The 23,287-nt window shown below is 35.4% G+C and overlaps 1 protein-coding gene across 23 annotated transcripts in view; it reads right to left on the bottom strand.

Annotated features, from left to right (window-relative positions):
• PRRC2C (proline rich coiled-coil 2C) overlaps window positions 1–23,287 on the bottom strand; it is a 95,169-nt gene that overhangs the window by 46,274 nt on the left and 25,608 nt on the right. For 17 of the 23 annotated variants that reach the window (XM_027975606.3, XM_027975598.3, XM_027975609.3 and 14 more), the window contains exons 2-12: window positions 20,942–21,107; window positions 19,869–20,046; window positions 18,211–18,320; window positions 17,001–17,126; window positions 15,218–15,438; window positions 12,342–12,424; window positions 11,541–11,674; window positions 11,373–11,460; window positions 9,783–9,927; window positions 8,216–8,269; window positions 4,647–5,280 (exon numbers count right to left, since the gene is read on the bottom strand). In XM_027975606.3, the coding sequence (XP_027831407.1) occupies window positions 4,647–5,280; window positions 8,216–8,269; window positions 9,783–9,927; window positions 11,373–11,460; window positions 11,541–11,674; window positions 12,342–12,424; window positions 15,218–15,438; window positions 17,001–17,126; window positions 18,211–18,320; window positions 19,869–20,046; window positions 20,942–21,053 (1,885 nt within the window). In that variant the 5' untranslated portion in view covers window positions 21,054–21,107. The remainder of the gene's footprint in view (window positions 1–4,646; window positions 5,281–8,215; window positions 8,270–9,782; window positions 9,928–11,372; window positions 11,461–11,540; window positions 11,675–12,341; window positions 12,425–15,217; window positions 15,439–17,000; window positions 17,127–18,210; window positions 18,321–19,868; window positions 20,047–20,941; window positions 21,108–23,287) is intronic. The other 6 variants (XM_027975600.3, XM_027975604.3, XM_004013692.6 and 3 more) reach the window with 3 other exon arrangements.

The following is a 23,287-nucleotide window of genomic DNA, read 5'->3' as shown; positions in this document are numbered from 1 at the left end:
CTAAAAACAAAACCAAAATTAGTTCATGTACAATATATAGTCGCTGTTGACGGTAAATTAATCAGGGTCAATACATGTATTTGCTTGCAAAACTATGACTAAAATGAATTTCCTTATTTCTAATTCATGGTTTTTTCTCATTAACTGCGAATAAAATTCTCTAAGATTGTTCTTTCAGAATTCATCAAAGTATAAGAATATTTTTCATTTCTGTGGTGAGAAATTTTGCTTTACCTTTTTTAAGTGTTTTGAGCTAAGTGCTTAGGATACATAATAGAAGCCTATAACCAATATCAAATTATCTCTAGACTGCTTAATGTAAGAAATCTGTGCAATTTGGTAACTCAACAATCTGCACGGACTATATCTTATTTTTTTAAAAAGTTGAGATAAAACACTCTTACTTCTCTTTATAGTGACATTAAGGACCAAATTTGAAGGCAACTTAGAATACAGATTAAAAACTTAAAGGAAAACTTTAAATAGCTTTATAACTTCAAGCAGCATTGTCTTATGGAAACAGCATGGGTTTTACGGTAAAAAAAAATTTCAGTATTTCTGTTAACAAAAATGTACTGAAATAAAACTCTTTCTATTTTAAATCACTGTTAACTCTACTAAGACCAAACGTTAAATTTGGAGCACAGTTCTATTAATTAGAGTTTTTGATCCAATTTTGGGGAGAATACATCAGCTGATTATAGCTAGCAAAGAAATAGCTTTTTAGGGGGTGTGGTGCCACACATCAACAGGTATGAACCCATGCCTCCTGTGATGGAAGCAGAGTATTAACCACTGGACCACCAGGGAAGTCCAGCAAAGTTGTTTTTTTTTTTTTTTTTTTTGGGGGGGGGGGGGGAAGCATTCTGGTAAGCATATAGATAACCTATGAAAGCTTTTATATATCCAAGCTGGTAGAAAAACAAATATGAAATTATGAACAGAGCAGTCATTTAATTATGACAATCCAAAATTCCCATTAAGCTCTATTCAACTTAAATTTTAGAGGTATTAACTCGTGTATAAACAAAGGAGATTTCATATAGTTAAACGCTGTGGAATCATAAAAGAGTAAAAGAATCAGCATCTAAGTATGAAGCCAATACTATTTTGCTGACAAAATAGAATTGAAGGTCATCTAACTATATGATATCTATAATAAACTCACTTTAGATCCAAATAAACTGAAAATGAAAACATATTTCATGGAAATAGTAACCAAAAGAGAGCAGGGTGGCTACATTGAGATAAAACTGACTTTAAATCAAAGTTTTACAAGAGACAAAGAAGGTCATTAAATACTAATAAAAGGTTCAATACAGCAAGACACAACATTTATAAACATTTACACACCTAGTAACAGGACCATTAAAGAAAACTATGATGCAAAATACTTGTACATCCTGGGGGATACATACTTGTACATTCAGAGGCTTCAACAACCCCATCTCAATGATGAACAGAACAGCCACACAGAAGTAAGGAAAAAGGACTTAATAAACCAACTAGACCAACTCTGGACTTCCCTCGTAGCTCAGTTGGTAAAGAATCTGCCTACAATGCAGGAGACCCAGGTTTGATTCCCAGGTCGGGAAGATCCCCTGGAGAAGAAAATGGCAACCCACTCCAGTATTCTTGCCTGGAGAATCCCATGGACAGAGGAGCCTGAGAGGCTACAGTTCATGGAGTCAAAAGAGTCAGACACGACTTAGTGACTAAACCACCACCAAACCAACTAGATTCACAGACACATACAGAACACTCTACTCAAAAACAGCACATTCTTTTCAAGGACATTTTCAGAACAGACGATGTTAGGACCCAAATTAACTCTCAAAAGAGCTCAAAAGACAGATATAGAAAGTTTTTTCTCTAACCAAGATGGAAAGAAGTTCAAAACCACTAGAGAAATAAGGAATATTCATAAATTTGTGGAAATTAAATAATTTCCTTCTCCAAGAAATTAAATAACACTCTTAAACAACCAAAAAATTAAAAAAGAAAGTGCAAGGGAAGTTAGAAAATACCTAAGAGATGAATGTAAACAAAAACACAACATACAAAAACTTACAGGATACAGGAAAAGTAAAGGGGGGAATTTATAACTATAAATGGTTACATTAAAGACCAGGAAAGCTCTCAAAATCAATAACCTAGAGTTATGACTTAAGGAATGAGAATAAGAACCAAACCCAAGGTACCAGAAGGAAATAAAATTCACAGCAGAGATCAAGAAAATAGAGAACAGAAAAATAGAGAAAAATCAATGAAAACAAAAGTTGGTTCTTTGACAAGCTCTACAAAATTGACTAATATTTAGCTGGGACAGTAAACTAAGGGAAAAAAAGACTCAAATTACTAAAATTAGAAATGAAAATGGGAAATTACTACCAATTATACAGAAATAAAAAGGATTATGAGAGAACTATGAACTGGATGACCAATGAACTGGATAACCTAGATGAAATGTACAGTCTCCAAAACGAAAATATCTACCAACACTAAAAATCACGAAGAAACATAAAATATGAACAGACTTTTTTAACTAGTTAGGAGATTGACTTGGCAATCAAAAATCTTGCAGCAAAGTCAAGTCCTGGACCTGATGGCTTCACTGATGAATTCCACCAAACATTTAAAAAACTAACATCAATTCTTCTCAAACTTCCAAAAACAGAAGAGGGAACACTTTCTAATTAATCTACAAGACCAGCAACACCATGATACCAAAGCCAAACAAGGACACAAGAAAACTGCAGATAAATACAAATATCTCTTATGAACACTGATGCAAAAATTCTCAATAAAATACTAGAAAATAGAATTTAGCAACATACTGAAAGTATACTAATTACCATTACCAAGTGGGATATATCCCTGGGATGCAAGGATGGTTCAATATATACAAACTGATCAATATACTACACATTGACAGAATGAAAGGAAAATAACATGATCATCAAAATTAATACAGAAAAGGATTTTTGACAAAATTCAACACATTTTTATGATAAAAATACTCAAACTAGGAATAGAAGGAAACTACTTCAATATAATAAAATCCACTTAATCAGAAACCCACAGCTAATACCACACTCAATGCTGACAGTCTGAGAAGTTTTTCTGCAAGATCAGGAAGACGACAAGGGTGCCTCCTTTTGCTACTTTTATTCAACTTAGTACTGGACAATTTTGAGGGGTTCAAGACTGCAGTGGAGGAAGTAACTGCAGATGTGGCAGAAACAGCAAGAGAGCTAGAAATCTGAAGTGGAGCCAAGGTACAACTGAATTGCTGCAACCTTATGACAAAACTTGAATAGACAGTAAGCTGCTTTCTAATGGATGAACAAAGAAAGTGGTTTTATGAGATGGAATCTACTCCTGGGGATGACTATGAAGACTGTTAAAAAGACAACAAAAGATTTATATTATTATTACATAAACTTACTTGGTAAAGCATCAGCAGGATTTGAGAGGACTGACTCCAATTTTGAAAGATTTTTTTGTGGATAAAGTTATGAAACAGCATTGATGTTATAGAGAAATCATTTGTAAAATAAGAGCCAATTGACGCAGCAAACTTCATTGCTATCTTACAGACATTTGCCACAGCAACCACTCCAACCTTCAGCAACCACCACTTGGATCATCAGCAGCATTAACACTGACGCAAGACTCTCCCACACCAGCAAAAAGATCATGACTCACTGAAGGGTTAGTGATGGTTAGCATTTTTAGCAATTAAGTATTATTAAGGTATGCACATACTATATATATACATATATATATATCTAAAGAAAATGCTACTGTACACTTAATAGTCTACAGAATAGTATAAACATAACTTTTATACGCACTGGGAAATCAAAAAATTCACATGACTTGCTTTATTGCTGTGATCTGGAACAAACCTACAACATCTCTGAGGTATGCCTGACTCAAAAGAAAGTAGGGTCTCAAACAGATATCTCTGTACACTCACAGTCACATCAATATTATTCAAAATAGGTAAAACATGGAATCGACCCAAGCGTCCATCAACAGATTGGGTAAGCAAAATATGGTGTGTGTGTGCATTTATGTGATGGATTAGTAGACTTAAAAATGGAGGAAATTCTATCCTTTCTTTTTTTCTTTCACTCATGCTACAACTGATGAAACTTACGGACATTATGATAAACAGAAGTGTCAGTCACAGAAAGACAAATACTATATGATTCCACCCACATGAGGCACTGCCAACAGTTACAATCACACCCACAGGAATCACCACCCAGGGGCTGGGGAGTTATTGTTTAATAGATATAGAATTTTGATTTCACAAGATGAGAGGAGTTCTGGAGATAGATGGCAGTGATGGTTCATTATGAGTGCTTTTAATATCATTTTAATAAAAATGGTTAAGATGCTAAATTTTATGCTACATGAATTTTATCATAATAAAAAAAATTACAGAACAAAACCCACATTTTCAAGTATTCAAATAAAAAAAAAGTATCCAGTAAAATTCAACCTATAACCAAAAAACATCAATCACTTTTATTTGGATTACATATTTTAAAATACACAAACATTCAACATTCACAATATAAGTTAATAGGAAGCCTTTTGCAAAGCTTACATAAGGACAAACAAGACTATCATACCTTTGTTACAGCTGTCTTCACTTTCTGGTTTTTCTACCATAGGTTCTGAAGTAGGTTCTTTGTGTTCAATTTTTTCGTCCACTTTGTCTCTCTCTCTCTTCTCCAACTCACATTCCTTTTCCTGTTCTTTCGTCTTTTGCAGTTCTTTTTCCTTTTCTTGCTGCCGTTCTAGCTCCTTCTCTTTTTCTTGCTTCCTTTCCTTCTCCATTTCTCTCTGTTTTTCCTGTTCTCGCTCCAGTTCTTTTTCCTTTTCCTGTTGCCTTTCCCTTTCTTTTTCCCTCTCCTTCTCTCGCTCCCGCTCTTGCTCTTTTTCAAGTTCTTTCTCACGTTCCCGTTCCTTTTCCCGTTCCTTTTCTCGCTCCCTTTCTCTGATTTCCTCTGGAGAGGGTTGTTTGTCCACTATGCCAAGCTTCTCATCCAGTCGTTTAAGTTTCTCGGCACATGCTGCTTTCCTTTGTTCTTCCATTCTTCGCTCTTCCTCTTCACGCCGTTTACGAGCACGTTCTACTGCTGCAGAAAGTTCTGACTGTTGCCTTCTTCTTTGCTTCCATATTTCATCTTCATCTGGGACCTGCTGCTTGGGAGGAAAAGGGCCTGGTCTTCCAGGTACTGCCTGTCGGTCTGGAGGAGGATGCTGAAATTTTAAAATAAATTCTCAGATGAGTATGACAACACAGGATATATCACAGACAAATAGCAGGAGCAAAATTCTCCATAGAATATCAGAAAATTTCCCTGAAAAACATACACATTAAATGCAAAATGTGGGGAAAATAGTATATCTAGATAAGTTTCTAGAATAGTTAATCCAGCCATCTAATATTAACTGAGCATGTACCTGTCTATTGTGCCAGACATTAATGCTCACTCAGTATTTGCTGAGTAAAATTAGAAGCTGCCACAACAAGTATTTCAAAATCTAAATCTAGAGACAAAGGAAATTTAGAATATGAGTGCTTTAGCAATAACTGCAAGGGATGGAATGCTAAAGAGGGGGAAAGGAAGCCCATAGAGACGCAACATGGCACCACACGAGCCAAGACCGGGGTGCAGTTACAAGCAAAGAGTGGACAGTCAAAGACACTAAGTGAAGCGCACAGAGACACCGCTGCTGCTGACACACCAAAGGAGAAGAAACTCCTAGAAAGCAGCCTGGGTAGAGAATCCTTTTTTTTTTTGAGAAGTCTGTGTTTAAAGAGAGATTCATATCTGGAGCCCATGGTGGAGAGGGAATCACCTTAGAGACTGAGTTTTACTAATTTAATTTTCAACTGATGTGCTCTGAAACATATTACTACAAAGTCTAAAATCAATGCCAACAACTATGCAAAGACAAGCAGAATGAAAAAAAGCACATGAAGAGCTGAAACATCAAGGAACTAAAAATGTGCTTTTAAAATACTGATTTTTAATAGCTACTAGGGTGAAGAAACCTTAAAAGCCATGTAACTATTCAGAATTCCTACAAAAGAGAAAACAATGATATGGTGAAAACACTGGACTGAATACTACAACCAACCAACCAAACCATGAATCCAGACTCTACCATTTACTAACAGTGCTATCTTAGAAAAACTGCTCCATCTCTCTGGTATTGTTACTTAATCTATACCTCAAAGACAAGCTGCAAAAACAAAGTAATTATATAAGCACACCTAATTTACACTCTAAACTCACAGGGTAAGCATTTTTTTGAAAAGCAACTTTACTGAAGTATAATTTACATAAAATGTGATGTATATATTTTAACTGTATAGTTTGATGACTTTGGACAAATGATAAACTTATGTAACTATTGCCCCATTCAACATATAAAGCATTTTCACCAGTCTTCTTTATGAATCCCTGACCCCATGCAACCAGTAATCTACTTCTGTAGTATAGAGTAGTTCTGCTTTTCCTAAAATTTCACAAAAATGGACACAATAAGTTTTGTTGTTTTGTATCTGGCTTCTGGTACTCAGGGTAGTGGTTTTGGGGTCACTGCGTGCAACAACTGTTTGCTCAATTCTATTGCTGGATACTACAGCATCAGAAGCATACTGTTTTGTCTGTGGACAGACACACTTTTGGATTGCTTCTAGTTTTTTAACTAGGAATAAGACAGCTACAGCTATTCCTGCTTAAGTATTTGTGTAAATGCATGTTTTCATTTCCTTTAGATGAATACCTAGGAATGGAACTGCCAAGTCATATGACAACTATGTGTTTCACTCTATAAGAAACTGCCAAACTGTTTTCCAAAGTGATTACAGGTTTTATGGCTCCATCAGCAATGTATGAGGGTGTCATCTGCTCTATACCTTGCCAACATCTGGTGCCACTGGTGCCATCAGCCTTGAAAATTCTGGACATGTAACAAAATTTCAATGTGGTTTTAGTTTTCATTTTGCTGGGAACTAAAAATATTGAACATTTTTTCATGTGCTTATTAGCCATCTGTATACCTTACTTTATGAAACGAATGTTCAAATCATTCTGTTGGACTCTTTGGTCTCATTGTTGAGTTGCAAGAGTTTTTCAATACACGTATGTGCACCCCCCCCCCCCACTGCCCAATATAAGTTCCTTGTCAGATGAAATACTAATATTTTTCCTGTGATATCTTTTCTTTGCCTTAGAGATGTTTTTCAAAAATCAAACTGATCAATCTCTTCTTTCTAATTCATGTCTTTTTTGTCTCATCCAAGACATTTTTGTTGGCCCAAGTTCATAAAGACTTTCTTCTACATTTTCTGCTAAATGTTTTAGTTTTAGTTTGTATGTGTATAGAAATGCTACAAAGAGCATGCAACAGTTAAAAGAAAAATGACTAGTGCAGATGATGGTGATGGTACGTGCACCTATCACAACAGAGTGATCAGGGAAGGAAGGCCTGTGAACTGTTAATATCTGTGATATTTCAAAAGCAAATTTTAGAAGGATGGAGGGACGAAGAGATTACCTATGCTAACTGCTGCTGAGATTAAGTAAATGAATATAAGAGAACTGACTGTGGCAAGATGGAATAGTCATTACTAACCTTGATAATAACACTTTTTCAAAGGTATACTGGGAGACGAAAGTATAACTGGAGAGGGTTAATGAGAAAGTGATGGCAGGAAGTGTAAAGAACTCACTAAAACAATTTTGCCATGGAGAACAGAGATATAGGGAGGAAACGGGTGGTGGTGATGGGGAGGTGTGAACTGTAGTGGAAGTTGAAGAAGGGTTGGTGTTTAAAACTTTTCTTGAAGGTGAGAGACAATATTATTGGTAACCGACAAAGATGGGATCCAGGGAACAAGTAGAAAGGTGGTCCTAAGGAACAAGGACAGTAGAAAAAAAGTCAGTACAGGAAAGGTACTTGATTAGGAAGAACAGGTGCTTCTTATTTTCTTAGAAAAATCAGGAGCATGCTAATCAGCTGAGAAGGAAGAGGGACAGGCTAAAGAAAGAGGTGCAGCTACAATGTAAAGTTGGTAACTATTTCATAAAAATTATCAATAAGAAACACAGAACCTTTCCACTATAACAAATAGGGCAAATAATACCTACAGACTATTAATAAGCATTTAGTTAAGATTTACCTGCTGTGCAAGCAACTTTGGAGGTGGTGGCAAGTGTGATGATGGTCCACGTTCCTATTATAAAGAAAAGAATTTTTACAAAATAAGATAAAAAATATCTACTTCAAATATTTCTGACTGTAATGTTTTTCAGTGAGACCAAAAGACTGCAAAACGTAAAACATCATTACTCTTTTCCTTTTTAAATAAAAGTACATCAGTCCCTATAATATAACTACGTTCTAGAGTCACTCAGGCATTTCAATAAGGTTACAAACACAAAATAACTTTGTTAAAAGTAGATTCTTAGTGTAAAAATTCTAGAATTGTAGCCCAAGTAATCCGGCTGTGGAGAATTATGCCTTTAATTTCAAATTTTTATTTATATAGGTCCAATTCTTTTTATGGAATTTTTTTCCTAATGACAGACTAAACTTTTTAAGTTTATATAAAGAAAAGAAACATCTAAAACACTGAAACCAGATATGAATGGATTAGTCACTTGTTTTTATATATCAGTATCTCACACACACACATAAAGATAGTCTATATTTCTCCGTTCATTCATCATCCCCTATTATGTCAGTTAAAAGTCACACAAAATACAGGTTTTACTTAAAAATTACTTAAAAAAACCTGCTTTTCCAGAATTCACAAATTTACTTTCCAATGACTCACCAATGGCTTATGAAATGCAAACTTCTGGTACAGCATCTACTACTCAACAACTACTAGTTCTTACACAGCTCTTACTCCTCTCCAATATCACACTGCTGGGGACTTCTTCACAGGGCCTTGTTTCTCCATGAAGCTTTCATACTTCTCCACTCTGGTAGGAAGTGGTCCCTTCCCTTTGGAATTGCTCCTTTCCTTTTACTGGCTATTTCTTGCTTTAAGTAGCATGTTTTTTATGAAATCTTTTACACAGAAGTTTCTAAGAACTATGTGCACTCTGTCACTGCACTGTTAGCTCCTTATTTTTAACCTCCCTGAAGGCACCATTCCTCCATTTGTTTTGTACGAATTCAACAAACTCATGCTGAGTATATCATGAATTACTAAAGTAGGCTTTTTGGAAGACAGTCCCTTTAAATTCTCACATTGTAATGTAGTTCTTACTACATTTTAGAAGCAAGATCAAGTGTATCTACCGTCCATATGCTTCCTTGAAAAAAAATGTTTTTCAAAATAGCTCAGACTTCATAGATTTCTTTACGCCCTAGTGTGATTTCCCTACTGGGATAATATATAATTTCACACATGAATACTAACTAGGATTTACAAAGCATCCAATAAACTGAGGAGCACTTCAGGTATGTTTGTTTGGAAAAACAATTTATCCTTCCACTCTGACCTGACCAAGCTGCTATAAGAAGGAAAAGAGTGAAACTTTAGTTTCTACTCAGTATTTTTAGCTACTATAGTACTGATAGTTCCCGTTGGTATGCAATAAATCTATGGTTTATGTCTCTTTAAGAAAAAATATATAGTTTCCATTTCCTAAGTCTTTTTCCAACTCTATGATTATAAGATTAATTCATCCTTGTCCCTTATCTGCAGTGACAAGAACCTCATGATTCCCACAAACCTGATTGAACGGCGGTCCTTTCCCATAGGGACCTTTTGCTACTGATGGCTGGGTAGGTATCTGAGAAGATGATTTGGTGCTGGAAACTTCATCTGGTTCTTTTCGGTTTTCAGTGTTTTCAGAGGCTTTTGAACCTTGATCCTCACTGAAGAATCAAAACCCAAGTGAAATAATAAGTAGAATGGACAAAATATAAATGTTAAGTAAATGCATTTTCTCAACATAAAAAAGACATTACTTTCATATAGTTTTGGGGGAAAATGCATTAAGGAATGAGATGGCTTTTTAATTGAGCAGTGCAAATTTATTCACTCGAGAAATATACGCTATTATCTACTATGTGATGGGGCCTGGGCTTGGCCAGATTATCACAAGATATAAGCTGCAATAGAATACTTGTCAAATACAGACACTCACACTTGACACACAATATGATTCCATCATTTTCTATTAATCTATTATTCTCACCCAAAACTCTCATCTGAATGCAACTAATACTCCAGATAATTAATTATTCTCATTTACTCTAATTTGTTCTGATTTAATGAAAAAGAGCAATCAAGCTGTAGTATTTAAAAGTAATGACAAATCACAGGCATCTCACAGCTGATCATCAAACAGCAATGATTGCAACATTATGGCTGAAAAACTATACTGATATGTACATGCAAGCTCCTGTTTAAGAGCCCAATTTTTATGCTTTATGACCCATATATTCCTGACCTCACCCTTACGTTTAAAAAAAAAAAAAAAAAAGAAAGAGGAAAAGCTCCCATTTCCCAAGAACTTATTGCTCCTTGCTAAGTTTAAAAAAATCAAAGACTTGAAACAGCTATTGTAACCCAAGTAAGTTTTCTCCAATTTTATAAATATGGATTAGGTCAAGAAAGTAAAAAGTTTTAAATGATCCGATACTGTCTCTCAAAGTATCTCCATTAGATGACGAGCATCTATGTAGTTTTTAACTTTTTATTTTGTATTGCGTATAGCCAATTAACAAACAATGTTGTGACAGTTTTAGGCAAATGGGTTAGGGACTCAACCATATAAACAGCTTCTTTTTAAAAAATAAATATTTTCTTTAGAAACATCAGACTGTTAATTTCTTGATTATTCATACTTTGAAAATTTGGCTCATCAATCACCTTCCCACTCAGTAAAAATCCTCAGAGTAGAACGTAGAAATTCTATAAGCAGGGAGGAAATACCTATTAATGAAAACTCTTTGCATAAATGGCTCTTACAGGATTTCCCTGGTGGTCCAGTCCTTAAGAATCCAACTGCCACTGCAGGGGACAGGGACTCACTTCCTGGACTCCCTGGTCCAGAAAGATTTCACATGCCAAGGGGCAACTAAGCCCATAGGCTGTAACTACTGAAGCCCGAACTCTCCAGAGCCCGTGCCCTGTAACAGAAGCTGCCACTGCAAAGAGAAGTCAGTGCACGACTAGAGAACAGCGCCTGCTCGCCACAACTAGAGAAAGCCTGTGAGCAACAAAGACCCAGAGCAGACAAAAATAAAATTAAATAAATGGCCCACGTTACATTAACAAATTCACACTGTTATTAGTAACAGATATCACACCTTACCTGCTGTTTTCTTTAGGACTACTACTTCCTTGCTCATCATCATCACTGAAATTCAGCTGTTCTGTATAATCCACTTCCATCTGAGCACCTATTAAATTAAGGAGAATTCAGACTGACTGTTTCAAAGTGTATAAAATCTAAAAATGCTTTACTAATCTTGTCTCCTACCTGCCCAACCTTCGTCAGCTTCAGCATCTAGGTTATCAAATTTATCAAGCTCCTTTAGCTCTGACGCACTAAGGATGGAGGGACGTTCAGGCTCAGAGGCCCATGAAGGAGGTGGGCCTCTTCCTCGAAGGCCTCTAAGCAGTGACAGGTTATGAGGGAAAAAGGATACTAATTAATGATACTAAATTAGGAAAATAGTAAAAGATTGGAATTTAGTTAATTTCAATTCAACATTAATGCTTTCTACATGATGATATACAAAGTATTCTGCACTGACATGTGTATGAAGAGACTGTAAGATTAACACACAAATTTAAGACAATACATAATGATATTTCTTATGCAGATATTTAACAGCAAAATTTTCAAGCATTTAAAATACAACAAATATACATTAGAAGTCTATATGGCTAAGAGTACTACTCATCTGAAAATAAAGAACTTGAAGGAAAATCATCATTCAGGAGGATGCTCAAGGTTTACAATTAAAAAAAAGAATGGGGGTTATCAACGTCATGGAAGGAAGAAAGAGTAAACAAGTGCCATCCATTTCGGGGGCCACAATTTTCAGTTTTCAGTATTTTATGTCAAATGATTTAATGTTTTAGAAGATTAAAGTAGTTTTGTTCTATCTTGATGAAAGTCAACCAATTACTTGTTGATGACAAATGTACCTTGAAGACAGAATAATAAATCCCCACAATCTACTCAACCTCCTGAAAATTTTAACAAGCATATATATATATACACATATATATATATACATATACCCTGCAAACTTTAATCATTTAATAGTCTTACTTGTTTGTTTCAGATAAAGAAGGTGGAAACCTCATGGGACCATGTAGAGGAGGATAGGCCATCCTAGGATACTGCTGAAACATCTGCATTAAGGAAACAAAAATTGGTAAATTTAGCTACTAAGTTATTAAAAAAAAAGTTAACCCAAGCCTGAAATTATAATACATAGAAATGATTAAATAGCACTGTGAATATAGAATTTTATCTACTGGTATAGATAACACTGTCAGTAACAAGCCTTTTATAAAACTACTGCCTCTACCAAGTCATTACAAAGAGATAAGAACTAGGACACATCATATTAAGAACTTCTGTTATCTCATTAACAAAGTTTCATAAAAATAACTGTGCACGGAACTGAAAATATAACAAACACAACATGCATGCACCTCAGAAAACTTCAATTTTCTTAACCAAGTTTAAAGATGTGAAATGATACAATGTGAAACCTCATCCTAATGCGGTCTCGGTAGATTAACTGAGAGCAGATTTGTTGGTAAAGAACTCAGTTCAGACACAAGAATAGCCCATAACCAGAGAAAGGTGAGGGAGGAAGTGGGGAGGCAGCTAATTGAGGGATTTTCTATGGGTAGGGCACAAGTGGATTCTGAGTCAAGTTATTACACAGATAGTAGTTACATACAAAGGCCCAAAGATGATGCTCTCCATGGGAACTTGGCTCTGCGAATCTGACTTTAGGAGAATTTGTATGATAGTTTATGAAGACAACTAGTAATACCAAGGGAATTATCCTATGGTTTCTAAGGGAAGAAATGTCAAGCAGTGCTTGGTTATTTACTCTTCTCATATCCAGGTTAAATTATGTTTTAAAAAAATGAAATTGTATTACCTTAAATACATAATTTATATCCTGAAATAGATTAGTTTTTCTTTAAAAACAAAAGAACCATTAGATGAGGAAATTACTTCATACTTGAAGAAAAGCTATGCTTATATGATTGTGCTATGTAAAGAAGAAATTTCTAAGCAGAGTTGGAGCAAAAGTTAATTAAGATAAGCAACAGCTGAAACTCAACTGGGGAAGCTTTGTGTCTGGGGAATACTCCAGAGAATTTTTGGTTCCATCTCACTTCCACACTGAAATTAGCAAATAGATGATTGGAGGCAAATGGTCATAGGTTAAGTTGCATTAGATCCTTCTGATTACTCAGGCATAGATAGTAATTTATGTGGTGTTAAATGTTTAAAATTTAGGAATTTGCCTCAAAAACATTGTAGAAACAACTTCTCAATATATAATATTTTAAAACATGTTTGTTTAGTGAAACACTTTATTTGAATAAATTCATTGATGAAACTGGTAACAGAGCTCACTTGATCTTCCCTCTTAACTTCCCTTATCCCACCCCAACATCTGGCAATTCAGGGGTCCTTGGAAGCACAACTTGAAAAATACCAGGAGACAAGTATTTGGATACAAATCATTACTCAAGGTCAGGTTAGCATCTAAGACTGACCTTATTATACACCCCAACAATTAAAGAAAATACTCAACAAGCAATTGTACTAATAATTTATTTCCTTCTCTCTTAGAATGGTTAAATAAAACGTAAATTTATTTACTTGAATACATGTAACTCACCATATAATTTCACAGTAGACTGAGAGCAAACAAAAAGAGGGCAACAAATTTATAGGAAATACGGGGGTCAGAAGTATATATAGTAATATATACTTTCAAAAATTAAATTTCCCCTGCCACTCTTAGGTTCTTTTTTTTTTGAGGTGGGGGTGCAATGTGTGGCATGTGGAACCTAATTCTCTGACTAGAGATCAAACATGTGCCCCCTGCACTGGGAGTGTGGAACCACTGAACTGCCAGGGAAGTCCCCTCAGAAATATATATTAAATGAAACTATAAGGACAGAATCAGCAAAATCCAGACTATGAGAAACTCCACGGGATAACAAACTGTAATAGATATGCTCCAAAGAAAATAAGAGATGGAAGAAAAGATAATCATAGATAATAAAATTGCTAAGAAAAATACCAACCAATCTCAAGAACAGATGGTATCTGGATCCTAATTAAGAGATAATCAGGGAAACTGGAACAATGATTTAGTATTTCAAGAATTTTTTTTAATATATGTGTGATAATGGCACTGTGAATTTCCCCCTAGTCTTCCTCTTTTAAAATCTAATCTAAAATATATATGGATGAGATGATCTACTAGGATTTGCTTAGTAATCCCAGATGGTGAGAAATGTAAGTGAAGCAATATGTACCACAAATTGGTAACTGTTGAAGATGTATGGCAGATATGGGTGGAAGAAAGTTCATGCTTTCTATTTTTGAATGTTAAAAATATTTCATTATACAAAGATTTTAAAAACACTTAAAGGTATATTAATAAACTTAAAGGTATATTAATAAAAACTTTAGAACTAGAGCAGGTATTAACCTTTTTTGTGCCACGAACAACCCCTTTAGCAGTCTGATAAATCCTATGGACCTCATCTCATAAAAATGTTTTTAAATGCCTAATTGAAAACACAGGATTACTAAGAAATTAATTATACTAAAATTCTGTCACCACGATATTTAAAAAACAAAATTTGTGATATGGTAACATGCATGCTTCAATAAGTAACACTAATTTGAATTATGCTGAGTATAAAAAATATTTGCAGTATCTTAATGTAATGTTATATGAAAATACCTATGATGCCTATTAAGGGTAAAACTCAGGTACTGCTGTGATTGATTCCTAAATTCATAATCGAAGGAAATGTTAATTTTTAGTTAGATGTCAATGAAAATAAAGACCTAAATTTTCCCCCATTCCAAATATTTCCTTGGTATCCAGATCAAAAACCTCTTATTTAGCCCCTTGCTGATTCAACAATACTCACATAAGGAGGCATCATAGCTCTGTACTGCGAAGCAAGGGCAGGCTGCTGTCCATTCAGTTTAGCCTGTGGAGGACCACAAGCTATCCTCTTTTCTACCACTTTGAGGATATCACTTTGCTCTGATGCTCCAGCTGTGCTTTCATCCTGGCCAGGCTTTTCATCTTGGTCAGATGTTAAAGATGAACTAGCAGATTTACCACCATCTCTCCAACAAGCAACATCTGGTGTGAAAAGAGATAGGAAAATAAGAAGACAAAGAAAATCTCAAAATGCAACAGAGTGCAACCAAGTGAGGCATACTTCAAGAATATTTTAGCAAGTAAGCACAGTGAAGGAACAGTAAAGTCTAATCTACTCTGTACTAGAAATCAAGTAAGCATAGTGAAGAAACAGTAAAAGTCTAATCTAGTTTGTACTAGATATCTAGGCTTTGAAGGTGTTTAGGGAGTCAGAGCAGTGACTTCCAAAGTAGAGAGGATATACCTCAGAGGCTACCTCCAGAAGCAAACACTGAGGTTGGGAAAGAAAATATTAAGAATTCCCAATCAAGCTTCACCAGTTTTTGATACAGAGATTAAAATCAGTTATACCAGAGCAGTCCTGAGGGAAGGGAGTTCTGTACCCCAAAAGGATTGATAGTGATGCATGCTCTCATTCATTTTTCGTCTATCACTGCCTATTACATGTGCCCAAGTGCACAGATTCAGTGTCTGTGTAACCCGATTCAACTACACGTAACCAGATAAAACAGATAATTGGTTTTACAAGGAAACCCTGTTTGGTTCAAGTGGTCTCTACTCCTTCTATTCACACCTGATGTAGTCCACTCAACTGTGTACCAGGATTGGCCTGTGCAACCTGTACAGTAAGATAGATGTGTTGGCGGTCTTCTCTGAAAACAGGCTATGAAAGCCTGGGGGTTTCCATCTTGAGTGAGAGATGTCTGTCTGTCCCTCCTTATTTTTTCTGAGGAAGTCATGTTGTAAGCTGCCCACACACAAACGAGCCACGAGAGAGCTTGACACAGCAGCCCCAGTCAGGCCAGCATCAGATGAGGGCTTCACTGTAATTTTGAAGAGAGAGAACCCCCAGCTAAGTGGCTGCCAGATTCCTAACCGTCAGAGACTGAAATGTCCAGTTCAGTTTGTTATCTTAAGCTGCCAAATACATTACACAGCAACAGATAACTGGTGAAAAGAAATTAAACAAGAAAATAGTGGAGCTGACACTATTATTCCTAATATAAACTCATCAACCACATAACAATAACAAAAAATAAAAAAAATTAATTAGACATTTTAAAATCTCTCAAAGATTTTACATTTCTATTTTTAGTTTATGCTTTATAATGCACATAATACAAGTATCTCTTACTATTCAAATTAATTAGCTCCTCAGTTTTAATTCAGAAAGCAAGGGATCCTTGAATATTAGCAAGTGAATGGACATAATTTATATATGAACATTGCATATTGGGGAGGTTTGATAAAAATTTTGACTATTGTAAAAATAACCAAATACTGATGTAAGTTCCCTAGTCATTTTGTTAAAAAGCTAACTTTTGATTTAGTAGGTTGGGTGTGAGGCCCAACACACATACTTCCAACAAGTTCTCAAGTTAAACTGATGCTATTCATGTAAAAACCAAACTTGAGTGGCAATCAACTATAGTTACTGTCTGCCTTTTCAAACTACATACAACAGCAGCAGGCAGGAGGTTATATCAAAACAGAACACAAATATAATCTCACTCTATACTTTTACTAAGAGAAAATATTCTTACTTGGTGGGCGTAAACTGGGTCCAGGTCCATAATTGTCATCATTTGCTTCTTTTTCTTTTTTTTCCTGATCCCCAGCTGCCTGTAGGCTAGGAAATTCTTGTTGAAAATGACTATTCACCTGGATTCCTACGCATTAAAAAAAAAATACATACAATACTGAAGATAATACAAAAACTCTCCCAGGACAGAGCTCTCTCCTTTTTTTGGTAATTTATTCCACACTGCAATGGTAACTGTTCATATCCATAAAATTTTCAATTTATCTAGAATTAGAATCCCTTGGAAAGTTAATGAACAGCCATGAGGAGAAAAAAAAAATCTGAGAAAGGCATCTGCCAGACATCGTTCTGGCAGACTCATTAAAATTGGTGCAGCAAACAAGTAGAGTTTCACTTCTGTTTCTCTTTTATTATGACTCCTTTCATTTTCAACACAAGTTAAATTATTTTGCTAATAAATAACACTAAGAACCAGTTCAAACAACATTACTAAAACAGAATTTATGAGTCAACACTATAAATATGGTGAGGCTATGATGTTTTTGTTTAACTGCTGAGATACTGATGGCACCTCACTATTCACTCATTTGCCTATCTACCTGCCTGCCTATTTATTTTACACTTCCATAAACTAAAAGAACTGACTTTATTAGCTTGAGGGCCTAGATGGGTTTCTCTATATGTTTTACAGACATATTTGCAAGTGGGGAAATCATATTTTGTTGGGGAGTCCATCATTCCTAGCAGGGAGGGAAGTATCACAGCTACTGTCCTTGATGGCTATTCTCCTAGATCTTCTCTACCGTGGAAACTGGGAGTAGCATGCTTGAAACAAGAAAGGCTGAAGGGCACGCATGGAGATTAATATGGTTTACAGCAATCAACATTAATGTCTGGGTATTTTCTGTCTCAGAACTGAAGGCACAAGATTTTGTCTGGTTACAGAGGGTAAAGACAGAGTAATGTGGGGCTTGGGGTATCTTAAAGACTACTTCTTTGATTCCTATTACTGGCTCATACATAGGTCTTAATACTGAAACTTAACTAGACCAAAAGATTTTTTTTAAAGATCTTTTTTTTTAAGGGTCTAATAATTTCTTTTGACAGTGTTCTCTGCCCCTGCCAAAACAGTGTAATTTGCCCCTTATCTTCTGTATGGCTGTTCAGTAACTATCAAGCCTAACCAGTTTCCCCAGCTAATGTCTACTTACCATCTCCTTGCCCACCTTGCTTGTTACTGGCCCATGATTTGGGAGCAGGTGCTACTTCTGGGGGAGCTGCAACCCCAGGTTTTGGTTGTGCTGGTGGAACTTCTGGTGCTCTTAAAAAAATATGAATCCATTATTTCAGATATTGTATGTTTAAACAAAATAATTATTTCACTTAAGCTAACTCTGTATACAAATGATTTTGGCTACATATTTACTCAGATGCACCCCCCATGCATTCTCTCTGCAACATTCCTTTAAAAGAAGTACAGCTATTTTTGTCCTTTTATTTCTACCCTTGAATAACCCAAGGAGATGACAGCTTTGTTTTTAATTTTGGAAGGAAAGGAAGGGAAGAAGGAAGGAAGAGAGAGAGAAAAAAATAGAAGCACTCATTATTGAACATAGCTACCAAAAATTACTTTTGAAGAAGTAAACATTTATAATTAGAAATAACATTACAGGCATACATACAGTCTGGATTGGTGGGATTAGCCAGGAGCTAAGGCTAATAAGCAAGCTCTCCATTCAGCAGTCAATAGGTTCACCGCTACATATTACTGTTAATCAAAAGAAGTCATAGCAACCTGACTGATGTGTCCCCATGAGTATAACGTGTTTTACAAGGGTCTACAGTTTCAACTGACATCCCCGGTGGCTCAGATGGTAAAGCATCTGCCTACAGTGTGGGAGACCTGGGTTCAACCCCTGGGTCGGGAAGATCCTCTGGAGAAGGAAATGGTAACCCACTCTAGTACCCTTGCCTGGAAAATCCCATGGACAGAGGAGTGTGGTAGACTACAATCCATGGGGTCTCAGAGTTGGACATGACTAAGCGACTTAACTTTCACAGTTTCATTCAATCCTTGCAATGAGTTAAGGCTTAAAAATAAAACAGTTAACAGACTTAAGAAATGCAATATATTTCTCGTATACTCAGACCTAAAACTGACTTGCTACTACAAAATAATTCTATTAACTAAGAAGTAGAGAACAATAAGCCTTTGATAAGCTTCACCCAAGTAGTAGCATTTATCATATAAAGCTCTCCAGAATACAGAGCTTTAGTAACAGTTATAGACAAAAAGTATCAAGTACTCATTTTCTTGTCTTATTTTTAAAAATTACCACTACTTGGCTTGGTCGTTCAATAAACCAAGAACCCTGCATCATTCTTGACACAGAATACTGTATACTTATTGAATGAATTATGATTAAGAGGGACATTACTAATTCCATGCCAGTTTTCTTGTTAATTCTTTATTCATTCAAATAGTATTACTTGATTACCTATGATGTACATCAGGTAGTTTCAATGAGGCAGACAGGAACTCTAAGCTTTGTGGAAATTATTTAACAGAATCAGCTCTTAAATCATAGAAAGAGAATGCCTGATTTGGTAAGGAATAGGAGGGAGCCTAACACAGTGTACGATAAAAGGAAACTTATGATCAGTATTCCTGTCATCTGTCCTATTCTGACACCTGAAAATACTGCCACTAAACCCACTCCTAGTAAAAATTACACAAGAGCTGACCATATATAAAACATTTTAAAGGGCATGATATATGTAATACACATAGCATAACACCTAGCACATAGAAGGGACTCAAACATAAAGAATGGGGAATGATTTCATTTTTTAGTAGACTTCGACTTACTTTTCTTCTTCGTGTTGCTCTTGTTTTGATGCCCATCCTGTGCCGTCTTTAGGTACAATGTTCACATTAGGATCATTGCCTTTGTTTTCTGCTTTGAGACTTGGGAGGTTAGCAGGTGGAGGCATACGCCGAGAAATACCAACTTTTCCAAGACTCTGTAATCCATGGCGAGCTGCAACTAAAGATCAGTAACATCAACTTTCTTAGTAACTATTTTATTCTTAAAACAACACAAAAGACAATAGGAATTAATGGGAATCTTGGGCTATTATTTTCTATTATTTTAAGAAACAAAATGTAAAACTAAGCCACAAACCTGCAACATAACCCAAGGTAGAAGTTGTATTCAAATTTAACTATCAAGTCACTGAACAGATGCTTGAAAAATTCTAACAGATGAACTAACTCTATAAACTACAAAAAAGAAAACACTGAAAGTGCTGTTTTGTACTTTTCCCCAAGGAACTGATTTTAAACTCAAAACTTCATACGTGAAACAATAAATATGATATAAAACAATCTCACAGACATATAGGACTGACATGTGGTTGCCCAGGGGAAGTGGGTGAAATGGGAGTTTGGGATCAGCAAATGCAAATTAGTATATATAGAATGGAGAAACAAAGTCCTTCTGTATTCAATATACTGTGATAAATTGTAATGGAAAATAATATAAAAAATGTATATATATGTATAACTGAATCACTTTGCTATACAGCACAAATTAACAAACACTGTAAATCAACTACACTTGATTAAAATAATTTTAGCTTTATACCTATTAATCTCATTAACCAAGTCTCCCCTTTGGAACCATATAGTTTAACTTATTTTCTGCTGACAACAAACTGGAAAAAAACAAACATATTTTAAAACATTTATAAACTTTTAACTTTAAAAACTTCATATCCCCTCAAAAATATGTATGTACATAAAAAGCCCAATACAAACAGGGCTGCTTTAACACAGGTTTGCCTAGATCCTAACAGCAATAGCTCTAGTTTATCACTTAGAGTAATAAAATGAAACCATGAAAATTACAAAAAACATAAAAGCCACTTGATTTTACTCACCTGTGGTTTTCTGAGTTTCTAATGATTTACCCTTGTAAGTATTAAATAAACTGAGTGTCGCATACTTTTTCCCATCCTTTGCTTTCGTGCTCTGGCCTGACTTCTCCGACATTTCGGTGGAAACTCATCGAGTCTAGAACCTTCTGCCACACCCTTTAAAATCAGTCTGTAAGATTAACAGAAGAAAGAGAAATAAGGAGGAACATTTTAGAATTAGTTTACTAAAAACTTAGTAAATTCAAATGATCACAGAAATTCTGAAAAATAAAAACGAGATGTTAAATCATTCTTTAATAACTCACATTAATAATAATTTCATGAGCCTGTTTAATACTGTAAAATTCCAACAACCAACATGTGACAAAGTTAATCAAAATAAACTGCCGTGTGCTTGGTGAGTATATTATTTATGGTTTGTAACCACTTAACTATTCTACAGAGAATAAGGGTTTTAAGCCATACTGAGATGAACAGTTGAACTACAGTTAATCGATGGAGAATGTCTTTCTATCTAATAAACAAATATTCAACCTAATAGGACTGAGATGACTGGCATGATCAGCTTACACATATGGAATCCAAATGTGACAGAAGGATAACATCCTCTTCTTATAAACTGCATGCCTGTGTTTTCAGGCAATATGTGTCTAACAAGAATCTTTTATTTGTTTAACAGTCTAGAATAGAAAGAACATTCTATTTTCTCTGCATTCTGCAAAGGGTAGAACACTCCCTCATAAATCTAAGACACAGTATTCTATTTCACTAGAGTAAGTGTTCAAGAAATAGTGTAAAAAAGAAAAAGAAATAGTGTACACTTGTCAAAAGTCTCTGTATACGAGAAGTAAAGAGTACTTTAATGAACATTCATATACAAAGAGAATGTTCATCTTTGGAATTAATATACCCTAATTAAAAACTAGCCTAGTAATACACAGGGGAGGAGATACTGATTAGCTCTCATACTATTTCTCTTCAATTTATTAAGGTATACATTTCAATCTTAGGAATTGTTTCTTTTTCTGTGCATGTTTGCTTTATTTGTTTTGAGAGTAGAAGTAGGGCAGGAGGTAGTGAATCTAACAAGAAACCAACAATAGCTATAAGCATGGGAGCTGAAGATTACAGAACAGGATATAATGCAAAAAGCATTCAAAGTCAAGGAATGCCTGAGTAGATCCTATCATCATAAAGATCCTTTCATGCACTGGTTTTACATTTGTCAATTACAGAATAAGCATCACATCCAGAGGGATGATTTTACATTCATATCAACTAACATACAGTATTCACGTAGTGCCATAAAGTTTATCTGTAATCTTCACATCTATTATCTCATTTTAGACTAAAAATGTTATGATACAGTTAGTATTCTGGTTTTACAGATGACGAAACTGATGTTCATAGATAAACGAGACTGGCTTTGAAATCAAGGCTACTGGTCAGTCGGTTTATACCATGCTGTCTCCTATAACTAATTACTTAGCTTCTCCAAGTATACATTTACAATTTGAAATAAACTGTGTAAACCACTCACCTGCAACCAAAAGAACTACATTAACATACAGATCGCTTGCAATCATAGGTGGAAGTGAAGTGAAGTTGCTCAGTCGTGTCTGACTCTTTGCGACCCCATGGACACCAGGCTCCTCCATCCGTGGGGTTTTCTAGGCAAGAGTACTGGAGTGGGTTGCCATTTCCTTCTCCAGGGATTCTTCCCGACCCAGGGATCGAACCCAGGTCTCCCGCATTGTAGACGGACGCTTTACCATCTGAGCCACCAGGGATTTAACATGTATATAATTAATTTTATCCCAAGGGTGCTAATGATGACAGTGTGAAGACAGCTATACTCACGAGAATCTCTGTTGTTGACATATTTTTACCAATAACATGGACAAAGATATACAGGAAGAATATTCCTCTCCAGTGACAAAAAAGGAGACTGCATATTCACTAGATGACAAAATTAAGATTCAAGGGTATCTTTCTTCAGGTGAAAATAAGGTAACTTGTGTAAAATAAAAACTGTCAACTTCTTTCACCCTCATTTGATGGCAATTTAACACCTAACAATCTCCAAACTTCTCTTAATACCACAACTACTAATGGAGACCCTCACCTGCCTACATCATAAAAAAAGCAATAACATTAAGAAACTTAAATTTCCTTAGGGCAAACCTACAAGCCCACCTGCATCTACATCCATCTTTCCGAAGGGTTGCCTTTCCTTCACCTGTTGTTGAAAGTGGTTCTCAGGATCATCTAGAAACTTGTTAGATATGCAAATTCTCAGGATCAAAGTCATACCTACTGAATCAAACTGAGGATAAGACCACTGTGCTT

Source organism: Ovis aries, chromosome 12 (genome assembly GCF_016772045.2).
Source record: "Ovis aries strain OAR_USU_Benz2616 breed Rambouillet chromosome 12, ARS-UI_Ramb_v3.0, whole genome shotgun sequence".
Classification (NCBI taxonomy): Eukaryota; Metazoa; Chordata; class Mammalia; order Artiodactyla; family Bovidae; genus Ovis; species Ovis aries.
The sequence above is the reverse complement of the archived record's forward strand: the minus strand, read 5'-3'. Positions and strand labels throughout refer to the sequence as shown.